We start from the raw sequence: 22685 nt of genomic DNA on the forward strand, positions 1-22685 counted from the left end.
ATTATATCGGGTGTTGCCTTATTGATAGAAACTAGCGGTCACCCGCCTTTTCATGTTCGAAATAAATGCAATTTTACAAATGCATCATCACCATGTTATAGTAGTGCTCGGTGATCACCACCCCGAGTTTTTATTAAGTAACAATTTTACTAACTCACAAATTTATTACCGATTGATCAGTCGTTTAATTCATTTTAATCAACATCAACTTCTTCTTGGCCCCCATGTTGTCCCTATCCTCCCGCTTCTTTCCACTCTTCCCCTTTAGCTCACATCCCTCTTCTCCTCTTATCCACTCTGCCTCTTATCTGTCCCTAGTATCATGGTTTTAGTACTTCTTCCTATTTGTGAATGTGAAACATAAAATGTAGGCCTACAATTTTTAAATCAGTATACGTAGGTCCTGTGCTCAAAAATTGTATAACGGCTATTAATTTGTATTTTTGCCGTGTTCGCAAATTTTATGGTCACCCATGCATCACGGATTGTTAAATAATATCGCCAACTCATGCACTCCCCTGACTCTCCTCACTCATTGTGATTTTCCCGTGTTTATTATTCCCACTTGCTTTAGAGGCTGCAGCGTGTTGATATGCGATGTCGCGAGATGACGCGAATTAAATGATACGCGGTTTTGTTTGTTTGACGCCAAGTGTTGATACGCCGAAGACGCAAGATTTTTTTGTTTGACGCGATGTAGTTGTTGGGCGGACATAGTAACTGATGCTCATTATTTTGAGGTCCCTGGATATTTTTATAGGGGTTTTTGCTCATTTTAGCCTCTAATCACTAAGATTGAAAAAATGAGGTGAATATGCAGCGAATCTCGGTGAATGATTAGGTTTGCAAAAGTGAAATTTGCAGTTGCATCACCTCCGTTCGAGTTTTTATCACGAAAAGTTTTGCAACTCGGTAATTTGTTATAGATGGTGTTTGTTGATGTGCACAGTTTCCCATTAGATCATAACATGCTGTTGTACATCCAAGGTCAAAGGTCTTTTAATCCATATTTGGCGTTGTTCTGGGACTGCACATACTGAGTTACTATAATCCCATAGTAACATGTAAACAAAAAAGTATATAGGGCAAAAATGATTAAAATGGTTTAAAAGCACTTTGTAGGTAGAGATATTTCATAAGTTCAGGACATGAGATGATGAACATATTTATGTACTTCATAAATTTGCAAGAAAAAAAAGAAGAGGGGTACTGATGAAAATCGGGGTATTATCCCCCTTAAGAAAGTGTGTGAAAAGCAGACAGCAGCATCGTTTTGTAATTGTAAATTATCATCTGTTCAACGATTCTCAGATATCTTGTGCTGGGTGCCAATTATTTGTGCTTGGTTACTGACTTGTGTTTTAAAGTATTGAAGTAATCCTGTGTGTAATTTTGGTTCATTTTGATTGACAGGATTTTAAGATTTGACCTTATTAAAAGTTTCTTTTGTGGCTTAGTGTATTTTGGTAAACAAGCATACTGGTAAGACCTTTATTTTATCTCTCGGAAACATGTTAATATTGGGGAGCTGGCTAGGTCAATGGATCCCAAATGTTGGTTGGTTTTATTAAGATCATCTTTGGAGTGATATCGCAGTAATTGGACCACAGGCCAAATGATATTTGAACCATGACCAATGTGAATGGCGTGTTATTGACTCTCAGGCATGTATGTGTCAAATCTGTTTGGGCATGCTTTGGCCTGGAACAAATAAGTTCAGAACCCCTGGACTATAATATTCAATTTCTATTTTGTAATCTGAAACAATAGACATAAACCTATGATTCACTGTAATCATATGGCCAGTTTTGAACACCCCAAGGTTTAAATGGACTAGGTCTTCGCAAAGCTGGCAATTTGACTAACCAGAATGAATCCATATATATTATGTGATACGATCATGCAAAATCAGTTGGAACTCGGAAATATTAAATTTTCAGTTTCTTATAGAATAATTAAAAGCATTTGAAAAGCTGCCTTTTGCAGAAAACCCCATTGAAATTGAATAACCAGTTCCAAAGATATGAGCAATTAAAGAGTTTCCAAAACAACAGGAAACCAAAGGATTATTTCCTTTGTTTGGCTATATCTCAAAATCAATATGTCTGAGTTCCAACTGATTTTGCTTGATCGCATCACATATGACTCCATCCTAACAGAAACTACAGTTGTCATCAAACAAAAATAATTTTAGATTTCTGAACAAGTGAAGAAGCTGCTTTTAGATACTTTTTAACTGACACTTTGCTCATTGATATTGGATGAGAAAGCAGGATTTTAAATAACAAGGATGGGATTGTATCCATCCAATTCTTGAAATGAACAGAAACTTGGAAACCAACAACACATGCCAAGAACAAAAGTTACACATCGTTCACATGTTATATATCCTAAAAATTTAATTGATCTCGGAGAGTACATGACTTGTATTCTGAATGCGTACATAAAAAAATATATATCATTTGATCATGTCTTGATATTGATTCTAATCCCTTCTACACAGAGTGACAATCTTAATGAAGCCAGCTTTTTACACAATGTATGAAACTTACTGTGTGTTTGTCGACTCTTCCAATAACTGAAACCAGATGCAGGGACATTGAAATAAACTCATGCAAACCCTGGGAAGAGCATGATGGTCACGCTACATGATCACACCAGTGAGCTTGGTTGCAGTTGAGTACCGTATGTGCTATGTACAACCCCACCATGCATTAAAACTAAATAGTTCAAATGTCTTTTTTTCTAGTTTTTCCAAATCCATACACCCCTATCTCCCATAATTTCAAATGGAGTCGCCCATTCCCCCTGTGACTCCCTATGTGGAAGATTAGGCCCACATCTTCCATAGGGGTGTAAGCGTATGGATTTCAAATGATGAGAGATAAGTCATTTAGAAAAATAACACATGGAAACTGTATGTTTTTAACATGCTCTTTTCTGTTCAGTCCAGCATTAACATCTTTGTACAAGTAATACCCTTGTCCACTCTAGTTACTGTTCACTTCACTGGAGCAAAACTGACAGGTTTGGTGACATCATCTGGCTTTACAATTCCTAGAACGGTTGCCCTATGCAATGCTGATGGGATAGGGTATATGTTGATGTCGGCACTATCCCGACGATCCCAGTTCTGATCAAACTTCATGCCATGTTTGCGTAATCTGAGGAGGTAGTCCGAGTGATAGCGACCATCCGTGTAATCCAGGAATCTCTGGTAGTCTCGTTGGACAGCCTAGAAGTAGACAGAGAAATGTACCGTACATGTTTATAACAGATTTGAAAACAGAACAAATTTCATGGCCTGGGGGTAATTGGGCTATTCCAGATGAAATCCATACATCCCCTATGGTAGACATGACCTTAATCTCCCACACAGGGGGTGTAGATTTCATATGGAGTCACTCATTCAGATAACCCGCTGTGTGGTGTCTTCCATAAGGGATGTTATGGATTTCAACTGGAATAGCTCATTTTGGAGCAGACGACACTGTCCAGAATGGATGGCCCCATTTGAAATTCATACTCCCTGCGAGCTGCGTGGGAGATTAAAGTCTTCCATAGGGGTGAATGAATAGCCCATAGAGAGAAAAGAAAAAACCGGACAGCAGGATCAGAGGAGACAGCAAGTGGAAGGATAACTCATAAAATCAAGAGAATTTTAGGAAACATATGGAACCAAGTAAAATGGGTAATGAGGTCAAACAATCTTAATTTATTCCATCTGTATAAATGTACTCTTACATCAATAAGTTCAACTTAATTCACTTCAGGACTGGGTCATTAAGGTTTGCATAATGAAGTTCATACTGTGTACATTACTACTGTTGGTTACAGTACATGCTACAGCAATTTCAAAGACATCCCAGCAACATCAGTACAATGCTGAAGTTTTTAGTTTTAGGAATAAATGGATATAGCAGAAAAGTACAGAAAAGATCATCATGGTGGTCAAGTAAGGGAGGACAGTTTTCATGGTCTACTTAGCTCAGCAATGCTTTGCTGTCTTCGATAATGGTTCATGTAAGCTAGAGCATTCGATAGGAACAAGCGAACAGTATACGAGTTTGCTGATATCTATCGGAGCGTTCAGCAGAGCAGCAGTATTAAAAACACGGTCAAGGGTAAAACCATAATCAATTTCCTTTGTGTTCAGTAAGTACATAACGACCCACTTATCAACTACTCAAGTGGTCATTAAATAAGCATGTCTGGGGTCGTGTTTTGCGGTCAATAGAAAGTCAATAGTGCAATTAGGTTTCAAGGGGTTGTTAATTCAAGCATGGTCTTAAAATAGATTAGATCGATATTTGGTCGAAGCGTGGTATCGGAGCACTGTGTACAATTGAGCGGAGCCTGACAGAGTTTGCTACAGGCTTTAATGGGTTTGGGCTTTGATAAAAGCCAGGTACCTCTCCGATACAATGCGCTATCAAAGACAGCAAAGCATTGCTGAGCTAAGTAGACCATAAAAACTGTCCTCCCTAATAAAACTTCAATATACCATAGGCACTGTTCTCATTTTGGAACACCCTATCATAAGGATGCACTTGTCGGCTACTACACTCATCTCAAGTGGAGGTCACTTCAAATCATCTCAAGTCACATTTATGAATACAAAGAACATTCTTAAACCTAAACCACGTAGCAGCAGACAAATGCATCCTTTTGATATGGATGTAAACATGTGTTAATTTCTCACCCTGAAATCAGTCTGCACAAAGTTCCTGGCCTGGATTTCATCCCTCACACGCCGCTTTAACTGTTCAATCCTGTAAAGTAATGAGATGAGAAATAATAAGTAAATCAACATAGTTGAATTTTGAGATTTAAAATTTATTTTTCGACAAGTCTAATCACCATCATTAGCTCTATTAATCTTTTGCACACATCAATCATACGACACATTGATTAGCATCAATTCTGAAGGAAAAAGTGATCAGAAAACTATCCTGTCAGCCTGACCACCTTTATTTTGCAAATACCGTAGAATTCCACCTACAAGCATATATTATATGCCTCTAAATGAGGGTTTTCTTTATGAAAGAGATGAAAGGCAGACACCCTCAACTATATTAATGATACAGGTGGCTGTACAAACATTTATTATTGTAAGGCCAATTGTAATATTTTTGTGGAAGGTGTCCCCCTTTCGCCTCCTTCATAAAAAAAAACTCATTTAGAGGCATATATGATTGTAGATGGATTTCTACAGGACATTTTTTTATCCTAATCCTTCTATTATTATAGTACTTACTCTTTACTTAGTTGATCTACTTGTTCCTTATGCATCTTAGCAACCCTAGCTGACTCCTCAGCAGCAACTCGAGCACATTCTTGCCTTGTTTCTTTGATCGTCTTTTCTAATTTTTTCCTGAATTGTTCCTGTGGATGAAAATGAGAGACATTTAGCCTTTGCTAAAGCTTCACAGTAAAATGGTTATATATTTTAAAACATGTATTATTGTGATAATACCATACAAAGGGCTGACCATTACTCCGCTTCAAGGATGTCTGTAAATGTGCCATATAAGCAATTGAAAACACCTGGGAGTACAGCACGCGATAGAATTGCTTGGAAGCAACAACTCTGCTGGCCTGAAAAGGGGGAGAAGACCTCATCCAGAAAGCTGCCAATGACAAACGAGCAAGGCGTAAAGCCACTCAGTGTGAAACATTACAAAAACAAACATCAAACAAAACCAGATGCATCAGTCTTCACGTGCCAGGGCTGCAACAGAATTTGCAAATCTTGCATTTAGTCACAAAAGACTATGCTCCTCAACCACCTCAGACGGCGCTACTCCATAGTCTGTGAAGACTGATGGATGCCAATGCCCAATTGTGAATGTATAACACAATGTCAACCCAAAACAAATCTCTTTTCTGTAGACTGCATACAAATTTATATTTGGGGTGCAAATTCCACAAAAGATTTAACCTGTACCTTTTAATTCAAATGCAACATATTCCCAAAACTATTTGTGATATGAATTTGGTATGAGTATCAAATGTACCCAAAAGTCATGGATCACACTTGTTTATTTGTATTTTTCAAAAACATCATTCAGATGAGTGTCATTTTATTCAGTAATATTAGTTCAGGCAACAGAACACTTGCACTACAGAGTACTAAAATCCTGTGACATTGAGAAACATTTTGATCAACATCATGAGAACAGACAAAGAAAGAATGCAGATTAGGATTGTCAGATTCTGATCATTTCATTTTTTTGAGTAGCGTATATATTTTTTTCACATTGCTCACCCTTGCAATCTGCAGTGCTTTGGCAATAGCCAATTCTTTTAGTAATGCAAATTCATTTCTTAGTCTGCGAGTTGTCTCAGCTATGGCATCAGCAACTGCTTTCTCTTTGATTCTCTCGCATTCTTCCCATTGCTTTTGTAAAGCTTCCTCTTTCTCTTTCTTAAAAGCCCATGTGAGTTTGGCGATTCTTTCTGCTTCCATTCTATCTCTTGCTTCTGCTACCATGGCTGCTTTCCTTTCTGATTCCTAATGAAAAAATTAAATCATAACAAAAAGATCAAAATAAAGTCATTAAGAAAAACAAGGACTTTCTTATTAACTGAGGTTAAGAACTGTAAAATGCTCTTCTTATCTCCTCAAGAAGAGTGTTAGAAGAGCTTTTTGCACCAGTGGCCATTAATGCCATTTGAAATTTTCAGGCCACCAAGGATCTAACTGTTTGGAGCATTTACAATACAATGTAAGGACAGAATGGTTCACTAAGTACAGCTAAAAACACTCTCTTATAATATAAGATTTAAGGAGAGCAGTAGGAGAGCAATAATTGCTAAAAAGGCAGTCCCTGCAATTGTAGATTGTAGTAATTGTACTCACCCTCTGACAAAATTAAATTTAAAAATTATGTTCCTTATAAAAAATGCAAAACAACAATATTTTTATTTACCTTATTTTGGAACATCATTCTTAATCAAAACTTACCAATCTTGCTTCTTCTAAAGCCCGTTGTTTTTCTCTTTCAGCTTTCCTGTGAGCTTGATCTAAGGATTCTTTGAGATGTCTTGCAGCTCTTTCTTGAGCCTCTTCTACAGCTAGCCTGATTGCTTCTTCTCTTTCATGCCATGCACGCTCCCATGCATCATTGAAAGCTTTACCACCAACATCTGGAAAAGGAAGAGTTACAAACACAGTATGTTAAGAAATTTCCCACACACAATTTTAAAATTTGCTTTGTTGTTGCAACTATAATGTTTAAAGGATGTCTTCGACAATCTTCTTCTTCTTCTCCTTCTTGGTACAGTTCAACACCCCTAGTGGGAAAGGCGAACCGGAAAATGGTGTGCGCTTAATGGTTGAGCTATTGGAGATTTGAACTGCTTGAGGTTCTTCAATGCTGACGATTGACTCAGGCAAGCTATTCCACTCCTTTAGTGTTCTAGGTATGAAGGAGTTCTTAAAGCAGTCCTTTTTTGTTGACAGTTCTATGAATGATTTACTGTGGGTACGGCGAGTAGGACGCATGACCGGGCGTAGTAGTGTTCGGATAGGGATGGACAGGTAACCCTGATATGATTTCTGGAATGTTGAAAGTCTAGCTATCTTGCGTCTTTGTTGGAGTGTCGACCAGTTTGAGTTCTTAAGCATTTCTGTGACACTTGCTCTCCTGTCGTAGTTGTGTTTGACAAAACGGATGGCTCGTCTCTGCACTGCTTCCAGTTGGTAAATTTGGTCGGAAGTGTAGGGATCCCATACCGCCGAGCTGTGTTCCAATGATGGTCTTACTAATGACTGATAGGCTAGTTGCTTGATGTCTTCTGTACATTATGCCTTTATATGTTCAATAATAATAATAATGTTTATATATTTTAATAAAATCAAGCAACCAACCACCTATAAAGCAGCTACAATAAATTGGCCTAAACCGGGGCCCAAACACAATACATATTTACATAGAAATTTAAAAGAAAAGATTTGTCAAGGAAACCTAAATTATGTTGTCTATACTTCACTTGACCCAAATATATATTTTTTTTTGTGATGAGACAATTGCACATGGAATTTTAAGAGGGATTGTCAGGGGTCAAAATACAAAAAAAAACTTACATGCACAACTCTTAATTTTTTCCTAAATATTGGCCGATTTTCCCAAAATTTACATGCACGGCAGGGGCGGATTTAGAGGGGGGTGCCCCCTCTTATTTCTGCAGACAGCGCCTGACTATATGTATTTCTGCAGAGCGGTGCCTGACTTTGTTCGACAGCGGCGGTGGCTCGGCGCCCCCTCTTATTGGAAATTTATGGATTTGCCCCTGCACAGGCAAAATTCTACATGCCATGTATGCATGCGGTATTTCATAAGGTCATAATTTCATTCATAAAAACATGCTGGGTGACATTCCGACCACTCCAAGCTACCGAATAAGACCTACATGAATGTGACATGATCGGGTTCATGAATATTAAATGAGCAGCGCGATACTGCCTCATACGGTAAAAAAGATGACAGGGATCACCAACATTCCGATGCTATGCACTTTGCATGCTTAGTGGTGCCTGGCGTGCTAACCGGCTCCTTTATTTATAACTTCGACTCGTACATCGTGAATGGGGGTAGTTCATTTGTGCGCCACAGCTGCTAGTGTAGAATAGAAATAATGAATAATGAATATTGAAAAAAAGCCGCATGTGATTTCAAAAAGTTCTGGACGCAAATCAGGGTAATAGGGGTACTGTTAACACCCCTTAAGCAAAAAATGTAAAAATAGGCTCAAAATTGGCCAGGGGTGTAAAGTTAATTTTGTATTACTTCCGTGGTCAAAGCTGTGCGCCAAGCGTAGACGAGCGTACACCCAGAAGAAATAAACAATCACGCTGATTGGCTGATCAACGCCGCGGACAACGCACTTGACAACAAGCCAGTTGACCCATTGGTCGTCGCCGCGTCGGCGCGGCGCGTAGTAGGCAACCTTGTCACTTCTACGCGATCGCAATTCACCAGCGCGTACCCGGACCACGGAAGTAATAACAAATTAACTTTAGTACCCCCTTATTAGATATATTTTTTGATTGAAGTTATTTTGACTTTTTGTTAAGCTTAAATCACCTTGCACTGTGTCGTGACCAACTCTTTGAATTGTAAGAGTTGTGCGCTGTAGCATTCGCTCCAGAAGCTCTATAGGATCAGTCCTTGCTCGCACTGGTTTCGTAGACATTTTAACTTGAAGATATCCACAAGAAAAGGAAAACTTCCCCCACACTTTCTTGGCGTCCTTTCTCCCTGGAAACAGCTCATGAATAATAATTACAAAAATAAACTTGACGTCATCAGAAAGCAATCAATTAACCTTTGACCTTCAGGTGAGCAAAGTAAAATGGCGTCCACCGTTGACAAGGAATTCCCCGTTGCCGGTTTGCTACCGAAAAGAGAAACAGGCGCTGCATCTTTCGTTACTAAATATCCCGAATATGATGGGCGAGGTGTTACGATTGCAATCCTTGATACGGGAGTGGACCCTGGTGCTCCAGGACTACAGGTAAGCCTGGTGAAATTTATTAATCTGGCTGGGCACTTCCCTATTCATTTGCATGCTGTGCATGTACACGTACAGTCAATACAATGTTATGTACAATATTTGCATGTTTGATTTTGATGAATCATGATTGTATAATACTGGTGATTGATGAACATTATGAAGTCATAGTTCATATCATGATATTTCATTCTTATATGCACATATTTCAATCCAGTCTTTGGCATGAATGTCGCATAAATTTTGGAACAAACAAATTACGGTATTCTGTCGGTCCAACATCCGGGATATCTCTTGTCTCGGGCCCAAACTGCATGTGGCTCACGGTTTGTTATGAACAACAGAAACCGGCTGTGAAGGAGGCTACATAGCGATGTTGTTGGAGTGACATTCAATTTCGGAAAAAACGACACTCGACCATGGAATTGAATTTTAAGTTTCTTCCACTCTGAAGACTTAGAAACGGTTGTTTGATTCCACTGACTATTTGCGATCGAAAAAATGACAGAAATCATCAACAAAAATCGAATCGGGGACTTGTTTTCACTCGACCGTGAGTCGCATCATCAACCGGAAGTGACGTGGCACGGACCGACACTACAGAATAATTAATTTTCATGATAAAAAAAAAAGCCATTTGCTAGAGTATGTGTGGCTCACGCATGGTAAAGCGAGTCTCTTTCGCAACTATAAATGAATGGTCGTTTTTTACTTTGTTCAAAACGTGACATGTACACCTGTCATGCCTGCACCAAATACAGCCCCCAAAATGGTCTACTTTTAGCGACCCCCAACCCTTTGCTTACCTTTGGACGAATTTGCAGCAGTTTCCGTGTCGAAAAATGCCCTGTACTTGCCTGGTACAAACAGAGAAATTGCCACATTGCTTCAGTCCCGTTAATGAATATTTCTTCCGTACTCCAACGGTTACGACTTGGTTCCAACGTGGGCTTCACGATGATAGTCTCCTACACAACATACATACATACATAAACAACATTTAATAGGGCGCCTTTCCAACTTGATCAAAGCGCCGTAAAAACAAAGTAATAACAAAAACAGAATCAATACGATGGATAAAATGAGACTTCAAAACCTTCTTGAAACTAGGCAGTGTGTATGCCTCCCTGATGGTTCTTGGGAGGCTGTTCCAGAGTGTGGGTGCCGAAACATAAAACGATTTATCACCAATGCGATTTTTCCCGACATGAGCAGTGAGAAGAGTAGTATCAGAAGATGAACGTGTCATGGGTCCTGTAGCAGGTTTGACTTTATGAGTGAGAAAGTTTGTGAGATAAACTGGTGCATTACCCTGAAGACATTTAAAAACATACAATACATACGTAGGAAACATTTGGATTTAAATCACGGAACACGCCACCACAGGTTGCTGAAATGAACAAGTTCGAAGATGACTTACTCCAAATTATCGAGAACATTCAATTCACAAACAGTAAGTGCCACTTTCAATCAAAGCTCCGTAATGATGTCAAGAAAATCAAGCAATCAGACCACATCTTTGTGCCAGCGGACAAAACCAATAACTTTTACAAACTTAAGAAAGATGATTATGACCAACTTCTGAGAAACAACACAACCGCTAAATACTCAAGAACTGATAGCTCACAAACAAACTTAATAAATACTGAAGCCAAGCAGATTGCTGAGCACCTCGAACTAGATGACAGAATTGAGACACTGGCCCAAAAACCAGCTTTTATCACCATAAAGGACCACAAGGAAAACTTTCCTAACCATGTTAAATGCAGACTTATCAACCCAAAAAAAAGTGAAATATTGGAGTTGTTAGCAAAAACATTCTGGACCGTATCAACAAGGAACTCATCAATGCAACCAATGTGAAACAATGGAAAAATACTCAAAGTGCTATCAACTGGTTCAAATCAATAGACAACACTACATCGTGTTCTTTTCTTGTGTTTGACGTCGTTGAATTTTACCCGTCTATCACGCAGAATTTGTTAAATGATGCCCTGGACTTCGCCGCTATGTTCACACAGATTTCAGACAAAGATAGGGAAATAATCAACCATGCCAAGAAGACCCTACTCTTCCATGACAACTCACCCTGGAAGAAATCCGACCCCCCTCACCAGTTCGACGTCACCATGGGATCGTATGATGGGGCCGAAACATGCGAACTTGTAGGCTCATATATCTTGTACAAAATACGTGCTATATTTGACGGCGACGTAGGATTATACAGGGATGATGGACTAGCTATCCTCCGCAACAAATCACTAAACGATGCCAACAGAATAGCTAAAATGCTACATGAGGAATTCGCAAAACTTGGCCTCACGATAACTGTCGACCAAGGCCTCAAAGTGATTAACTTTCTTGACGTCACTTTCAACCTTAACAATGGATCATACCACCCCTACATGAAACCAAACTATCCAACCAAGTATGTCAACACCAAATCCAACCACCCAAAAAGCATCATCAAAGCCATTCCATTGTCTGTGAACCAAAGATTATCTAGCATCTCAAGTGACGCAAAGCAATTCAATGATACTAGGAAACCCTACCAGGACGCTCTCAAAGATGCCGGCCACGACCATACCCTGGAGTTCAGCCCGCCACGCACTAATGACCAAAACGCCAGCAATACCGAATCGCGCAAACGTAAACGTAACATCGTATGGTACAACCCCCCCCTTCAGCAAGCATGTATCCACTAATGTGGGTCGAAAATTCCTTAATCTCATTGACAAGCATTTTCCCAAAGGTCACGTTCTCCACAAAATCTTCAACCGCAACAATGTCAAAGTTAGCTACTGCTGCATGAACAACATGTTAAGGATCATCAAAACCCACAATGAGTCTATCATCAAAAAACCTGAGGACGATACAACCAAACCCACAAAAACATGCAACTGTAGAAAACCCAAAGAGTGCCCACTAATGGGAAACTGCCTTGTCAAATCCATCATCTACAAAGCAACCGTCACCACAGATAATGATTTGAAATCATACATCGGATTATGCGAAACCAACTTCAAAAACCGCTGGAACAATCACAAGTCATCTTTCAAACTTGAACATAAAAGGAAAGAAACTGCACTTAGTAAATACATTTGGGACTTAAAAGACAAGAAAGTAAAATTCAGCATAAAGTGGTCAATACAAAAGAAAACCAACTCATACACCAATGTTTCTAAAAGGTGCCATCTCTGCTTATGGGAAAAGTATTTCATCATCACTGCAGACAAATCCACTGCATTAAATTCTAAATCGGAACTCATCAGCAAATGTAGACATGCCAACAAGTTTCTCTTGAACAATGTTTTCTAATTATAATTTTATATTTTATGTTTATATTACAAACGTTTAAACATGTTTAAGGAGAAAAAGCTCTGCGCGCAATACGATTAAAATATATATGTAAGCGACACCGTAAGTGACACGCAAGAATGCGACCAGAGCGTTAAACATGTTTAAGGAAAAACGCAAGCGAGCGTATAAAAATCAAGCGCGTTAAACATGTTTAAGCAACGCGATAAACGCATGACTCTAAGTTTGTTCTACATTTCTCTCATTCACCTGAGGAGCCTTCGGGCGAAACGAATCGTAGTGAAAATGGAGTAAATTTGTTTCTTTTAATGTTATGTACGTAGTATTACGTACATATGCATATCTTGAATTTGATGCGCTCCCGTATGGGCAGCCAGTGTAGAGTGTCCAGGAGAGGTGATGGGCTATCACGTCTGTCAGCACAGAAAATAAGTTTAGCGGCTTTGTTTAGGAGAGATTGTAAACGATCCAGGTCCTTTGATTTGGCTCCATACCAGATTGTGTCGACCTGACGCTCATCGATCCTAACAAACAGGTCTGTAATAGCCACATACAGTCTAGCGGCTGGCCTGAGACTAATTTTATATACATGCGATGACATATCAGCCAATCGTAAGCCTTGTCATGTCCGTTTAGCTGCACTGCTCATGCATCATGCCGATCAGCGGCAAGCGACATGAAAGTATGAAACCAGCATTAGAGCCGCCATTTTGACATGTGCGTTCTGCTTGTGAGAAAAATTATCTTTTGTTGACGTTTATCAAACAAAATTTTCGATAACGGGTCATACTAGGATTTCAATTTTTTATTAATGATGTTACATGTACATGTTGTTTTGAGGAATAACACGGGAGGTTTTGAGTTTTATTTCAACTGGTGGTGTAGGAAGGTGAGGTGCTGTGCACATGGATGCTACCAGCGTGTGCGATAGATCGAAAAAGTCACAATGAAAACGCTAAAGAAACACGATGAGAACATCAGGGAAATCAACAAAGATGTAAAGAATAAGATATCCCGAGAATACCTTGGTAAATTTTTGTTAGGATGTTTAACTTTTTGAGCTTTCTTAGCCAAAGTTTTTGTTTACCTTTTGTCGATACATGCAAAGCTCTTGTCGACAATCGGCAAAAGTGCTTTTGTTGACAATTTTGTTGACAAAGCCTTGTCGATATCAGCACTAGTAGTGACCAGGGGCCAGTTTCTGAAGAAAGGTGTCCCCTGGTCAGCTTAAATTTAGATGGAACCAGGGGCCATTTCAGGGTTTCTGGGGGCTAAACGGCTCCCGTCTCCTATTTATTTTCACCCTTGGCTGTGTACCCCCGGGTGGTGAATTTTCAAAATGGTCTGCCAAAAATCGCTAATCACTTGCCCCCCCCCCCTCTGGCCGTGCCAAAAATATTTGCCCCCCCCCTTTGAGATGCCAAAAACCTTTACCCGTCCTCCCTTTGACGTGCCAAAAATTCTTTGCCCCCCACCCCTTACACATGCAAGATTTTGGGAAACCCGAATTTAAAACCTTAATTGTCTTATCATATAATGCGAGCACAGCGAGCAGGAAATTTTGCCTATATTTGAATGTGTTCCTACACCTTTTTAGGATCTAATAGAAATGGTGCCCAAAATATCTGTGCCAAAATCGCTTGCCCCCCTTTTGCCCTGCCAAAAATTGCTTGACCCCCCTTTCAACTTGCCAAAAATGCTTGCCCCCCCCCTATAATTCACCAGACCGTGGGTACACATAATTATTGCACCACCCCTAGGTGAATTAATGATGAGGTTTTGGGTTTCAACGATCCGATAGTAGGATACGACCAAGTTATTCAAGCAACTACAAAGCACTACCTCAAGTAATTCCATCAATCACATTGCACACCCACCAATCCTGTCCAATTAGCTCTGACTTTTGGGGCGTGGGACAGTATTTCTACAAGACAAGACAAGACAATGCTAAACAACAGTTGGCAGTAACAGTGACAGTTTCTGACATGTTTGGGTCGTTGACTTTGCAAATTTTACCTTATGTATGGCGCCATTGGACTAGTATAACCTGTTTGAAATTCTGGTTTTGTGAGATGCACCGTACCTATCGTGTATTCATGAAATCTTGCCACCAGACGGGCTAGATCAATGCATATGTTAAACGCACGCATCACTGATGCGTTAAACGTTTAGAAAAATAAACAGAATAACCCATCCCTACTTAAGCACCAAGCTGGAATCTTTTTCATCAAGTTCATTTGGGACCAATCTAAAACATACCTAAAGTAAAAGTTGGTGCTCATTTTCTGACATTGATTTTCGAGGGGGGTCAACTTATGGCTGAAATAATAAATTGTAATTCTTGATCAGCTCCAGAGTAGCTTATTGAGCTCAGACAGGCTTGATGAGATACAAGTTACATGTAGTACTTGGTATTATCTACCACCTCCAAATGAAATTTTTCCCGTTTTGGGGGCCCTATAACTTTGCTTAGTTCAGCAAGATACTTGATTTTAGCAAATTTGAAATCTACACCCAAAACAACCCCTGAGTAGAGCAAATATTCAAGGAGTGTAGTTTGGGAGTCATTGACTTTTGTGCGACGACACACTTTTCATGCCAAACAACCCCCCCCCCCCCAAATTTCAAATTGATGCTGTGCGAAAATGAAACAGAGTTAGGGGCTCAAATTTTCAGGTTTTTCATTTCTCATTAATGTCTATCAATAACCAAACTAAGAAAAAAATCCGGGAGGTATGGTGTACACCCCTTGATAAATTGGCATGGAATGACCCAACTATTATTCAAATTTAATAAACATCAATCAACAGAAAATATATTAGCGTTGCAAGAAATGACAACGCTGATCTACCTATAAATGATAGCAAAGAACCCTAGCCTTGATCTTGAAGTAAGTTTGGACACTTCTTAGAGTGCATGTCGTTGGGCAACTGCATTGTTTCTCACCAGCCCTCGAATTACGAATCTGAAGGGGCACAGCAACTTTTTTAGGGCAAGTTGAAAATTGCCTTGGATTTTCACTGAAAAGGCAAGGCAGCACGACAGTTTGTAATATTTCAAGAGGGCATCATGGCAACTGTTGAAAATTTGAGAAGGGCACCAAGGCAATTTCTCAAAAGTGAAGAAAACACACACAAACATAATAGATAGATGATTTTATAATGAAGGGGCAGGGCTGGGGCACCGACGGCAACTTCATTAGAGGGCACAGCAAGTGACTGCCTTGGGTAAAGGACATATTTTGAGGGCATTACGGCAGTGGGATGGGCACCCACAGCAAAATGCCATGGGTGCTGTGGGTTAATTCAAGGGCTGTTTCTCACACTTTTAATACATGCACACTTATCTTGCCATGTACTATTGAATATTGGAATTTTGCAGGGATATGTCAAGATACCAACTAGAGCGATAACCGCACCATAGCTGAACCATGTGGCGTCGGCAGTATATTGTGGTAGGCCTATACCACTGTCATCATTGCATTTAAATTTCAGCTCAATTGAAGCATTTTGAAAACTTGACATTTGACCCCTTTATTGCCCCTTAATGACCTTAAATGAATTTCAAAATATTTTAAACATGTTTAGAATGTCATATGGATCATTATGCTTAAATTTCAGCTCAATCGGAGCATTTTGGAAAGCTTGACCTTTGACCCCTTTATGGCCCCTTAGTGACCTTAAATGAATCTTAAAATGTTTTTAAAATGTTTAGAATGTCATAAGGATCATTGCATATAAATTTCAGCTCAATTGGAGCATTTTGAAAAACTTGACCTTTGACCCCTTTATGACCCCTTAATGACCTTAAATGAATTTTAAAATATTTTTAAATGTTTACAATGTCATAACGATCATTGCAATTAAATTTCAGCTCAATTGGAGCATTTTGAAAACCTTAACCTTTGACCCCTTTATAACCCCTTAATGACCTTAAATAAATGTTTAAATGTTTTAAACATGTTAAGAATGTCATAAGGATCATTGCATTTAAATTTGAGCTCAATCGAGCATTTTCGGTTAAAATGACCTTTTTGACCCCTGTGACCCCAGGATGACCTCTGACGTTTGGAAATATTTTTATTATATTCTTTATGTTTTCCTCTTTCATATGACACCACTCATGGGGTCATACCTTCGTCAACATTTAGAGATATGTCCATTTAAGACCAAATGGTTAGTCAGTAAGCTAGTAAGTAAGCTAGTAAGTAAGCTAGTAACATGCACTCATATAGGCTGATACCATTTCATGGTTCAGCAAAAATGATTTTCTACTCCCACATATGCCCATCATGAACTTGTTTTGAACACACAAATCTTACACACAATGCTTACATCAGCTCAACAATTGTGTTGCCATACTCGGCGACAACAACACACTTTCCTTTCTGGTCTGATGTAGATGGATGGTACCCAAAATTTAGACACAGTACACCCATTGAATACAAATTTTAAATTCTTGGCCTATCTGCAACAGTAAATTTGTTGTCTGTATGTTTGCTTGAAAATATTTTGTTTTAATGATTGACAATTGGATTTGTTTGTGTTATTGCAGGTTACAACTGATGGCCAACCCAAACTAGTGGACATCATAGATGCCACCGGGAGTGGGGATGTCAACACATCTGCTGTAGTTGAGCCAAAGGATGGAGAAATTACGGGCTTGACTGGAAGAAAACTGAAGGTAAGAAAGAAACTTGCGTTGTCTAGAGGACTGAGTATGAGAGGCGACACTTTGATCGCCAAGCTCAGTCACATTGTCACTCATAAAAGGCAGCAACAAATTTTATTTTTTAGCTTACCCGATCGGGCAGGCAATTGTCAAAAATTTGTTGTCCGAAAATTACCTCTATTCCTGGCAACAAAGTCACATGACGTACTCAACAAAGTATGCCGAATTTGGCAGTTTCATTTTCACATATTTCTTATACTTGTTAAAAGTCGATACATAAATGAATATTCATGAAAAACACTATAAAAAAATAGACATTTCATCACTACTGTTTGTTTCTTGTGGAAAATAAAGTGAATTTTATGTGAAATTTTGTCAGTAAAGTCATGCGATTTACATATTTATGCCAACTACTTATATCTCACTCCGCACATATGTAAATTATATATGTTCTCTGCGTGAACAACAAATGATGTTTCCATTTTAAAATTCAACTCCAGAAACAGTAATAATATCTCTATAGGCCTAAGGACCTTTTTTCTATGTAGCTATATACGTTGATACGTCTCAAGCGTTGCAAGTGATTAAGTTTGCTGCTATTATACTGTTGACTGCGAGTACCTGCTTGAGAGTTGTATGATATGTTGCTCAAGCATTGCAAGTTATTAAAGTTTCCTGGTATTAAAGTAATGAGTGTGGAGTATAATACTAGACCAGCTTGAGAGTTTTATGATATGATTATGATGCTTACGTAATCATGGTATTGTGCACAGGGCTGAAAAAATGTTAAGGTCCTGGGAAGCAAGCTTTAATTGGGATTTATTCCCCCCCCCCCCTCATAATTATATAAAACAGGGCTCATTCAGACATTTGAAATGGAATTATGAAGTCATAGATATTGGTATTGAGCTGATGGTCATTGAAATTCCAGAAAGAGGTTAAAAAGTTACGAAAAAGTCAAGATTTCAAAGAGAAAGTGAAAATGCAAAATTTGTGTAAATGAGTGTAAAATATGCAATAAAAGGGAAAAAATCTATTGTTTGTTCATTGTGGGAGGCTAGATCGACCTGATGAGGCATGGTCAAAAGCTGATTTCAAGTACTTTGTATAGATCTGTCATTTTGGAATTTTCAGATTTGGAATTAAATGTAATATGAGATGCATTTATTTTCACTCTGAAAAAAAAACACCTTTTCGCTCACATAGTGCACCAAATTTCTAGAGACACACAGATTTTGTGTTGAGGGTGATTTGGTCAAAGCAAAGGTGCCCATTATACATGTTCCCCACCCCACCTGCTGAAGTGAAAGGGAAGCGCCAGGCTGTAGTGTGTTGTAGTAGGTCCTACATTGTATTCAGTATATTATGACAGGCCTGTACACAGGGGATGTGACCATACCCTCCACCAATTTGCAAAAAAAGTCCCCTCCCCAAAAAATTCTAATTTGCGAGTGTAGCGGGAAAAAATCTGGTTTATAAATTTTTATGTTTTTGTCATCAAAAAAGTCCCGGAAAAAAAGTCCACATTTTTGGGAACAAGGTCCACTATTCACACCCCCCCCCCCCATATGTCCTACACAATCCCCCTAAAAAAAATCTGGTGTATGGGCCTGCAGTTCGGTAAGGTTGGGGTTAGGATGTGAGGTTCTTGTTGCATACATTTTAAAGCTGTGCAACAAAATAATCCATAAATACAGAGTCTACACTACAGGCAACAACATACAGGCTGAGTCAAAAAGAAGTAAACTCATGTTTGAGGAGCTGTAACTAGAGATCTGTAAGGAATCTGCTGAAAATGTAAATATCATCGAAAAGAGCAAATTCTACAAAAAAAAATAAAAAATGAATTGTTGCAATTGCTTACAGCAAACTCAAGTTATGCTCATTTTAATACAACCACCCATTTTTGTAGCTGCACACGATTTCACTTCACAGGTACCTATTATATTGATTGGTAAGGCGATATTCCAATGCAAACAAAGTTACTTGGTAGGTGTGGTTTCGATCAATAATTACTACATGTACATGTTACTTAAATGGTTCTTTTCAATATGAGTTTTACCTCATTGCACTACATTCTATTGAAACGGGCTAAATGACAAGATGGCTTCACAATTTATCGAACGGTAGCGCACATTTCTGTCGTCGACGAAGTATCATGATACTAAGAGTACCACTGAAGTTCAGCGTCTTTTTCGTCTCCAATTTCCCACGGCTAATCGGATTCCATGTAAGGGAGCAGTATATAAGAATGTGAACAAGCTCAATGTGCATGGGACATTAAGGAACAGACAACCGAAGCTTCAGGAGACCACTAACTGCTAGGTCACAAGTGAACACTGCTAGAGTTAGACATGCGTTACAGCAAGACCCAAAGATCCTTTACCCAACACTCCCCAATCAAGCTTCTGCCGGATCGTTCGTAAAGACTTGAATTGGTATCCCTGCAAACTGTTTCTTAAGATATTTTGAAAGTGAAAGTTGTCATTTCAACAATAAATCCTGTTAGTACTTTCTTGATTCGTCAAAATTGAAATGGATGAAAATCAATCAGCCGTGTGCAGCTACAAAATGTGTGGTTGTATTCAAATGAGTATAACTTGAGTTTGCTGTAAGTAATTCCAACAATTCTTTTTTTTATTTAGAGGTGTAGAATTTGCTCTTTGCAATGATATTTTCATTAATAGCAGATTCCTTACAGATCTCTAGTTACAGCCCCTCAAACATAAGTTTACTTCTTTTTGACTCAACCTGTAGTCCATATTAGTCTCATTGAAAAATTCTGTTTTGGTCCGATGTTTGAATTGAAATCTATAGTCTCAGAATCTTTATGCCTAGTTCCACAGGCAAAGTTCTTAGTTCCTAGTTGAGTAAATCCTTGTAACTGAACTGTGGCTGTGTGGGATTGGCTTGTAGATTCTTGTGAAGTCGCCATGGATGTAGACATGATGACAGACAGTGTTTGTTACTCATCCTTTTATTGTAATGCACATATGAGGATATCATCCATAAATACATGGCCAAGCTGTACACTTATTCATTAGCCTCCTATATGGCAGACCACTGTGATGGCAAACCCAAGATTTGTAAAGGTCACTCATTCCAAGAACTGCACAAAATGAGCATACATGTAGTGATCAGACCATGTCAAATTTTATGTTCTGGCAAACATGCAAAATGAGGAAATGCATGCTTGAATGAGGAGGCACTCAAGGGGCCAGATGCCTGAGCCAGATTATTTCGTGCCAGGAGAAAATGTGTTGAATTTTAGTTGAAGACCTTGCATAATTGATTTTGAGATACAATACAATGTGCAGTCAATTGTCATCTCAAGGATCTCAACAGGGGCATAAGCAGGGTTGTGGCAGGGGAAGACTGCTCCTCAGAAGATCACAGTTTGCAAAAGGGATTGCAAAGAAGATGCCTGTCAGCTGATGCAGATGGGGTCTTCTAACCCCTTACTTCCAGGCCTGTACGCAGGATTTTGGGGGTGGGGGCGATTTTGTAAAAAGTGGACTTTTCCTCAAAAATTTGGCCCTTTTTTGACCGAAACAGCGTAAAAACCCTAATGTTTTTTGCTACTACGCTTCATAAATTGTCATATTTTGGGACTTTTTGTATACTTTTGCACATTGGGTGAGGGGGGGGGGTAAGCAGGCCTGCACCACCCCCCCTCTGCGTCTGAACCTGCTTACTTCATACAAACTTTACTAATCTCATTTGTTAATAAATTGACAAAAAGTAATTTCATTCAAAGCAATCAGTCAATAGATGTCATGAATATACTTAGTATTTTAATTATTTCAATCAATTTTCACAGGCAAATAAATTTCCAAGCACCATCTTGAATTTGATCACCTTCACTCAGTGTGAACATGACAAAATGATCCATTGCTTGTTGAAAGCAGCCATGCCCATACTTTTTAGGACAGCAGTGATTTTAAAAGGCTCTCACCAATTCCCGGTACTGAGTTCCCACCCGTCCTTGGCCTACCTGGATCAAAATTCCAATAAGAATTTACCTGCTTCAATTTTTTTTAAATTTTTTTACAAAAGTTGTACGGTTTAATTACTTTTTGCTTCTGTTGAACAACTACAAATGTAGCAAAGTATACTAATTCAATGTGTCCCACTAGTCCCTGACTGTTCAATAAAAGTAAAAGTAAAAATGTTCAACCTTTTTCAGCTTTGGGGAAAAAATAGCAAACTTGTGTGAATTCATCTTGAGCCAAATATGTAATTTACAAAACAGAATGTGTAAGAGAAGCAGTAATGCAATCCAAGTTATGATTGCATAGCAAATTTATGCTTGCACCGTCTGTAACCAGAATTAAGTTAGGCATATTGAATCCAGCATACAATATTATGTCGGATACTAGTCTAGTATGTTGGATCTGCAGGTATGGATCATAGATGACACAATGAGGCCCCATAAACAGTAGAGAAATAGAACAAGTTACAACATATATAGTCAGACTACAATATGTATAGCTCCATCTTGTACGAACCCACATCAAAAGGATGCTATATGCATCTCTTTTTACATAATTGCTACAACTAAATACCAGACTTATCTCAAGTGGATGTCAATTCAAATCATCCTCAATTAGTCACATGTTTAGGAATACAGAAAACATTCCTAAACAATGTGACTTAGGGACAAGTTGAAGTGACCTCCACTTGAGATGAGTCTGGTAGCTGGCAAGTGCATCCTTTTGATATGGATATACATACTGCAACCAAAAAAGTATCTGAACACTTTAAAACAAAAGCAAAAAAAAACAAAACTTAAATATGTGTGTGTCCACAGTTTTCCCTGACGTAACTGGTATATATCAAAAACTCTATAGTGCTTTGTTTTGTCCTGCCAGTGTTGTGTGTGTGGGAAGATCAGATGTGTGGGTGGGGTGTCCACTGTCCACGTTTGTTTTCACCTACAAACTTTGAGTCCACATACACTTCTGTAGTGAAAAACCACACATAGCGACTGTGGATGTCCATGGTTGTAAGACAGCGGCAGAGGGTGCTATACAGCATAACTTTGCATATGGAATAGGGTCCTCTATCGTAGGTGTAATACCAGGTCCAAGGTTAGCGTTGAAATATCACAGAAGTCCATGTTTGGATTTCATTTCATTTTATTCTCCAGAAAAACAATATAAAATACATATATTGCACAT

General features: G+C 38.8%; 2 protein-coding genes across 4 annotated transcripts in view; one reads left to right on the plus strand and one right to left on the minus strand.

Moving 5' to 3' along the window:
• Positions 1–2375: 2375 nt before the first annotated feature.
• Positions 2376–9384, minus strand: LOC140155435 (uncharacterized). The gene is made up of 6 exons (XM_072178286.1): positions 9090–9384; positions 6968–7149; positions 6269–6514; positions 5258–5385; positions 4703–4772; positions 2376–3235 (listed from the first exon to the last, which is right to left on the minus strand). The coding sequence occupies exons 1-6, from the start codon at positions 9196–9198 to the stop codon at positions 3002–3004; spliced, it is 969 nt and encodes a 322-aa protein (XP_072034387.1). The 5' UTR covers positions 9199–9384; the 3' UTR covers positions 2376–3001.
• The window catches only part of LOC140155434 (tripeptidyl-peptidase 2-like), a 100295-nt gene continuing 86956 nt past the window's right edge, over positions 9347–22685 (plus strand). For all 3 annotated transcript variants that reach the window (XM_072178283.1, XM_072178284.1, XM_072178285.1), the window contains exons 1-2: positions 9347–9519; positions 17389–17517. In XM_072178283.1, the coding sequence (XP_072034384.1) occupies positions 9358–9519; positions 17389–17517 (291 nt within the window). In that variant the 5' untranslated portion in view covers positions 9347–9357. The remainder of the gene's footprint in view (positions 9520–17388; positions 17518–22685) is intronic.

This window comes from Amphiura filiformis, chromosome 6, assembly GCF_039555335.1.
Source record: "Amphiura filiformis chromosome 6, Afil_fr2py, whole genome shotgun sequence".
NCBI classification, from domain to species: Eukaryota; Metazoa; Echinodermata; class Ophiuroidea; order Amphilepidida; family Amphiuridae; genus Amphiura; species Amphiura filiformis.

Excerpts from the sequence above, each read along its gene's own strand:
- LOC140155435 (XM_072178286.1), bottom strand. The coding sequence starts at position 9,198 with ATGTCTACGAAACCAGTGCGAGCAAGGACTGATCCTATAGAGCTTCTG. Across the intron at positions 4,773-5,257 it reads GTAGATCAACTAAGTAAAGA|GATTGAACAGTTAAAGCGGC; the intron begins GTAAGTACTATA and ends ATTACTTTACAG. Across the intron at positions 3,236-4,702 it reads TTGTGCAGACTGATTTCAGG|GCTGTCCAACGAGACTACCA; the intron begins GTGAGAAATTAA and ends GTCTACTTCTAG.